Raw genomic sequence first — 7,363 nt, forward strand, 5'->3', positions numbered from 1 at the left:
TAATATATATAAAATATAATTTACAAATAAAAAAATTCCATAAAACCCAAACTACTCGAATATTTTTTTTTCGTTTTTTTGGGTTTAACTCGGGGTTTCGGGATTTTTTCGGTTTTTGGCTTTAAACCCGAACCAAACCCGAATTATTTATAATTCGGTTCCACTTCTGGTTTTATAAAAAATAGAAACCTGACATTATCTGAACCGAACAGATCTGAAAAAATGTCAGGTTCCTAAATTGTTCCTATCCCAATCCGAATAACCCGAAAACCGAATAAACCGAACTGACCCGAGCCAAAACCCCAATTTTGTTTTATAAATTGTTTATTTTTGAAGTGTTCAAAAAAATTGTTTATTTTTGATAAAGAATATTTTTCAAATATTTTTATGAATATTAACTATCAAAATATAGAAAAATAAAACCAATAATTATATATTTTTTATTTTTGATAAAGAAACTAAATTTTTTAAAATAAAACATTGTTAGCTGTTTTATTTTATAAACATATTTGTCATTAGAGTTATTATATATGAGCTTTTGCTTTAATATATGTTTAACTATTTGTTTTGTGTAATAGGTTTGAGCCCATCACGTTTTAAATTATAATAATAGTTATGGTGGTAGAATCTAAAATGTATAATGTATAGCTTAACTCAATTATAAACTATATAGTGTGTTGTATAGAATATTGTCGCGAGCTACATTATCGTGTAGAACATGTTTTAGTATGCCAAATATAAAGTTGGTATATTAGTTTTTTAAATGTGGCGTAATAAATATAGTGTAATAAATAAAGTTACCTAAATATATGGTTATATTTTGTTAATAGGCTAATACTATGTAAGACCAAATAATTGTTAGTTAAATGAAAGAGTGCAGTAACCTTGTATAAGTAGATTTTTTCAGAATGTTTCTCTTTTAATAGAATAGATTTGTTGGATGAGAAGAAAAAAAGGAAGATGAAGAGAAGGACAAAGGTGCTTCCGAAGTTTATATCTCCGAACCAGTCAGCTTTCGTCAAAGATCCTGTCTTACTTGCTTTTAGCTGGTGAAAGGTTACCACAAATCTACTATATCCTTTCGTTGTGCGATGAAGATTGATATATTCAAGACCTTTGATTCAGTTCAGTGGTCTTTCTTACTATCTATCCTATCTGCCATCAAACTCCTGGACAAGTTCATTCTATGGGTTAAGAAGTGCATTGAACTAGCCTCTTCTTCGGTTCGGATCAATGGCGAGCTTGCCAGATATTTTAACAGCTCTCGAGGACTTCGTCAAGAGTGTTCACTGTCTCCGTATTTGTTTGTTATCTGTATGGAAGTTCTCTCCAAGCTACTGAATAGAGCGGCCAATGAGGAAAAGATTGGATATCATCCTTATTGCAAAGACCTTCAGCTTACACATCCTTTTTTCGCGGACGATCTATTGGTCTTTGCAGTTGGGAAGAAAGGCTCAGTCGAAGGGATTCTACAAGTTTTTAAAGATTTTGCAGGCATATCTGGACTGCAGATAAGTCTAGAGAAATCTACATTATTCCTGGCAGGATTGTGTGAAGATAGAGAAGCAATTCTTGCTCAGTTTCCCTTTGAGGTGGGTACATTACAAGTGAGATATCTTGGGCTCCCGTTACTGACAAAACGTACGCTCCACTGTTCGAAAGAGTCAGGAAAACGCATATCGACATGGACAGCAAGACAGCTCTCCCTCGTAGGTCGCCTCCAATTAATTGGTTCGGTGATTTACAGCATCACCCGAACCGGAAAAACCGAAACCAAATCCGAACTGTTATACAAAAATATCCGAACGGGACTATGAGCTTAGTACTTTGGTGTTTGGTTATAATCCGAACCGATTTGAAATCCGAACTAGGATCCGAAAATATCCGAAATTAGTTAAATATGTTAATGTTTTGATATATTTTAAGGTGATTTATATATTTTTGACTATCCAAAATATTTTTGTAATTTATTTTATTTGTTATTTTGAATTATTTTTAGCTAATTTAATTAGTTTAACTAATATTTAATTAGATTTGTAAATAATTTATATATTTTGAAACAAAAATTTGTCACTTTTTGAAGTTCAACAATTTTAAACATTGGTTACATCCGATCCGAACCGAACCCGAAAGGAACCGAACCGAACCCGGAAAGAACCGAACCGAATCAGATCCGATAATTAGTAAATACCGAATAATACTTCTAAGCATAACCCCAAAAATCCGAATCACCCAGACCGATACCGAACGCCCAGGCCTGAGATTACCAAAGCAATGTCTTAAGGAGATAGACTAACTGTGCTGCTCTAAGCAATGTCTTAAGGAGATAGACTAACTGTGAGTTATATCCTTTTTGAAAACATCTGTAACCAAATCAAAAGTTATTCTTTCCCGTGTTGCTCTTGGTTGGTAAATTGCTAGTTGTGCGTGGTTGGATACTCTCCAGGTGTTTGATACTACACAGTTCATTTATTCTTATAGACATAAACAAACAGCTACATCATACTACTAACATATGCATAATAGAAAGTCCATCCACAAAACATGACTCCACGTGAGACACTTATTAAGTATCAACCTCACTCTACTCCGACTTGATTTCCTGCGTTCTGATAGATTCAGGGTATAGAGCACTACGTACACCAGGAATTTCCAAGATCTTCTTGTTGAGTGCATTTTCCTCCGATGTACCATGTCCCGACAAGAACATCAATCTGCAACCCCACTCGATCAGTTCCGGACAAAACACTTTCCAAAGGTACGTCACCTTAAACCACGATGGTTCGGTCACGTATCTTTGTTTCCTGGAAACACCTTTCACTATCCCCTTGGCACAACCTGATACCGATGCTACCGGAAATGCTCCTATTTGAACCTAATTTCGAAAACAACAACGATACAAGTCATAATTATGTACATGTAGATTAAGGAGTTAGCCTTGGCTTACATCTCTGATGTCTTGGTTGACTATTAGCTCGCCTTCACCTGAGAAGTACTTGCCTTGTGTGAGTTCAGATTCGATATAACCAGGTGTGACGATTGTAATGTGTACATCGCCGCCAAGCTCAATCCTCAACGTCTCGAAGAAGTTCAACAAAGCTGCTTTGCTAGCCTAGTTAACATAATCACGTAAAGTATAACAAGCCCGTCCAGCAAAGCTGCTTCACTAATTTTAAGAGATGTGTGTTTATGTAGTGACGTACATTATAAAAGCTCATCCTTGGGGCGGTTAGCCATGCCGCAGCGGACGACATAGCCACAATCTTACCGTTGCTTTGTCGAAGGTACGGAAGCGCAGCACGAGTTGTATAAACCGATCCCCAGAAGTTGGTATCCTGATACAAAACCAAAAAGGGAAAAAAATTAGGCGGTATTCTAATTAAAAATAATTGTTAGAAAGATTGGGTCATATTAATCACGATAACTGTATCTATTACCATAACTGCTCTTGTCCTAGTTATTTCTTCAATATTTTCGAACATTGAAATCTGCGTTATTCCAGCATTGTTAACAAGATGATCCACTGCAAGGTCAAATGAAACAAAACAGATTTACTGATCCATTCTTGAGATAAAAATATTTCATTTTTTTCTCTGATTTTCTAGCAAAGTGGTGGACCTAAAACTTGAGAATGGTAACTAATTAAAAGAGATGGTTTCGCTGCTAAGGAACTAGTCAGCATGGTGACTTACATCTGCCAAAATGGGAGATGGTCTCATCGACAATTCGTCTACAATCATCAGGTTTGGAAACATCAGCGTGAACGGTGAAAACATTGGGGGATCCAACTTCACGAGCAATCTCTGCCACTTCCTCTAGACGGTTCTTCCTTCGGGCAGTCAGAGCCAAGCATGCACCTTTACTTGCGTACTCATATGCCAATTGCTGATGATAATAATAGTAGTATATAGTTATATAAATTCAATAAATAGACAAATAGTATTCCTTTCTCAGATCTGAAATTTTAGAATAAATGCATTGTAACCAAACCTCGCCGATTCCGGAGGAAGCACCAGTGATGAGAACAACTTTCCCATATAGATTTTCAGAGAAAATCGTTGAGAAGATAGACTGCACGAACTTGAAGAAATAAAAAGGGGGCAAGAAGAAGCAAAGACCAAAGAAAGTAAAGAAAGGTGCAGTAAGATTGAGGAAATCGTTTATCAATTCCATCTTCGATCAAAACACAATACACATTAATGGGATACGTACTCTCCTCGATCATTTGCTTCTGCGTTATATATAAAATACAACTAAGAGAATTTAAAATTGGATTTCGGGCTAAACGGTGATGAGACAAAGCGTGAAGACACGAGGATCAGGAGTACAGAGTGGCATCATTGCATGGCAACGACACGACACGTTGTCTGATGAAGATGACGAAAACGCACATCGATCACTTTGTATACTCGCTGTTTTCTTTTTCCTTATATCTCAAGTGGATAAGATCAATCTTCATTCCACCAAGTTATATTGTCTTTTTGCGTAGTACAAACTAAGCTACTAAATGTTCTGTGAGCGGATTAAATATGAATTGAAAACATATAAAATTCTGCGTAAACTCTTCACTGATTTATGAACATTATGAATTATGTTATGTATGAACTTCATATGATGAGAAATGCAAAGCTAAATTTATGCGTACGGTACAATAATCATATAAATTATTACGATAATACATTATCTAGTGATTGATCTAAAACTGTATATTTTCGTTTTCTTTGCTCTATCATCTCTTGATTTTGAAAATGTTTTTAAAATGTCAAATCAATTATAAAAGATTATGATCGTAGTGTTCAAAAACAATTATGATTGATTTGACATATATATTTTCTATATAACTTTTCAAAATTAAGATGAAGATAGATCAAGGACAACAAAAATAACAGTTTCTGAAAAGATATTGCACTGTAGGACATCTAAGATAGAACACTATTTTCTTTTCTATAATTCATTATATTTTAGAGTAACTCTATTATAGAGTTGGTTTTATTCCAATGGTTAATTCAATAATAGAATGAATCTATAATAGAATGAAAAATAGATGGATACAACCATTTTACTCTATAAATAGAGTAAATTATAGAGAATAAAATAATCCTCCATTGGAGATGGTCTTAATTTACCATTTAACATTGTATAGAACACATGTATATAGAAAGGATAAAACTTATTACAGTTTAGAGAGAAGTCTTGGATTAGATAAAAAGGATAAAACTTATTATAAACATATTTTATCATGTGAATAGTTTGATAAAGCTCGCCTTCACCTCTTCCTCCTTGTTTCTACCATCTCTAGTTTTTTGTCGAGGCTTGGTCCGGTGAACTAAACTAGTTTATGGGTGATACACTCTAAATTAAGATTACTCAACCAGATTGTAAAAATAATATGATCTCAGACAATTTGAATGAGAAATGATGGATTAAAGGATCGCACTACAGCTTCGGAAAGCTGCCGATATTCTCGAACTCTAATTGCTGCTTGATATTACGCAAAAGTCGAGTAAGAAGAAAGTTGTTTACTTGGATATTACGTACAAGAAACAAGAAAATGTTCTAGACAAAAAAAAAAGATAAATTCATAAAAAGAAGAAAAATCAATTTATTTATTCATAGAATGAGATTATATATTTATAACAGCAATGGTAAAAAAACATAAAGATATTAAGGAAAAACATGCTTAGGAAATATAAAAATTGACTGAAAAAAATTAAAGATAGTCAAAGACTTTATTTTCCATGGTATTAAAGTTAGTCAAAGACTCCATTTCCTATGCGATCTGGTCAAGGTGACTCTTCGCCTACTGTCTAGATTCATCTGAACCAGTCTGGCGGTAAAGAGCAGGACGTGGGTTGTAGAGGCGCATCATTTCCTTCCTCTTCAAAAGGATTTGTCTACAAATCTGACTCTCGGATCAAAAGAAAATGTGGGTGGAATAGAGATCAAGTTCACATTACCACCTTTATGCAGCCATTGTAGTTGTGTGAGCCACTTTAGTTTGGTCACTCGACGCATATCTCTTACTTTGTCAATCACGTGATGGTTTCTTTGAGTTCCATTTCCTGCATCATACTCTTTGGGATGAAATGACCATACCTCCAAATACTGCAGGTCATCCCGGACATTTTTGTTGCAACCAAAATTTAGAACTTATACTGGAATTTTTTTCCGATATATGGCTTCAATTCTTCAAACAACTTGATACCCCTTAAATAAGGATCACTCAGCCGGATTGTCAATGGATATGATTTAAGACGATTTGAATGAGAAATGATGGATTGAAGGGTCGCACAACAGTTTCAAAAGGCTGCTGATATTACCGAATTTCTATTGCTGCTTGATATGACGCACAAGTCCAGCAAAAAAAGAGGCTGTTTACTTGGATATTACGCACCAAAAAACAACAAAATGTTCTAGAAAAAAGAAGAAGAATATAAACTCATAAAAAGGAGAAAATTGATTTATTTATTCATGGAATGAGATTACATATTTATAATAGCAATGGTCAAAGAAAGACATAAAAATATTGAGGAAAAACATGCCTAGGAAATATAAAGATAAAGATTGACTGAAAAATTTTAAAATATTCAAAGACTTCATTTCACATGCGATATGGTATTAAATAGCAAAGACCCCATTTCCCATGCGATCTGGTCAAGGTAACCCTTCGCCTAATGTCCAGGTTCATCTGAACCAGTCTGGTCCATGTCGGTAAGGAGCAGGACGTGGGTTGTACGATCCGAGGCGCATCAATTGGTGTGTACAGAGCTTCCAAGAAATGATGGCGATGTAGGATCGGAACAGGAAGCGCCGATTTGAAGGTAGATCTAGGGTTTGACCTTAAGGTGGATCTGGGTCAGATTCCCCTCGGAGGGTTCGTGATGTAGCATACATCCTTATCGTTATTAGTTTTGGTTTTCTTATTTCCTTTTCGCATATGTCTTTGCATTCCTTTGTCGGTTAAGCTTAGGTTTTCCTTTATTCTATTAACTTAGGTTTTCATATAGCTATATAAGTGATCTCTTGGCTTTGTAAGAATCACTACTTTTGATTATTGATTTATAAACTAGAGCTTTGTGTTTTAACAACTCTTGCAACCTTATTTTCTGGGCATTCTTTGAGAATTCAACAGATATAAGAAGGCTTAGATAACAGGCATTCGAAGAATTCAACGTTACCTCTGCACTATCGGTTACTATAGATATTTCCGCTCCACCAATTGGTATCAGAGACTTTAACCGTCGATTCTTATCGATTGTTTCGATCTTGTGATGGCGCCGAGACCAGGCAAAGAGCCAGCCAATGATTGGACGCACTTTCAACAATTCTTGGAGGACTTTCAAGAAAACTTTCACGATGAAGT

The 7,363-nt window shown here is 35.1% G+C and overlaps 1 protein-coding gene across 1 annotated transcript; it reads right to left on the reverse strand.

Annotated features, from left to right (window-relative positions):
• Window positions 1–2,447: 2,447 nt before the first annotated feature.
• LOC108840688 (11-beta-hydroxysteroid dehydrogenase 1A) lies at window positions 2,448–4,372 on the reverse strand. The gene is made up of 6 exons (XM_018613515.2): window positions 3,991–4,372; window positions 3,693–3,885; window positions 3,438–3,523; window positions 3,204–3,335; window positions 2,948–3,112; window positions 2,448–2,875 (listed from the first exon to the last, which is right to left on the reverse strand). The coding sequence occupies exons 1-6, from the start codon at window positions 4,171–4,173 to the stop codon at window positions 2,585–2,587; spliced, it is 1,050 nt and encodes a 349-aa protein (XP_018469017.2). The 5' UTR covers window positions 4,174–4,372; the 3' UTR covers window positions 2,448–2,584.
• Between the last annotated feature and the right edge of the window lie 2,991 nt (window positions 4,373–7,363).

This window comes from Raphanus sativus, chromosome 2 (genome assembly GCF_000801105.2).
Source record: "Raphanus sativus cultivar WK10039 chromosome 2, ASM80110v3, whole genome shotgun sequence".
NCBI classification, from domain to species: Eukaryota; Viridiplantae; Streptophyta; class Magnoliopsida; order Brassicales; family Brassicaceae; genus Raphanus; species Raphanus sativus.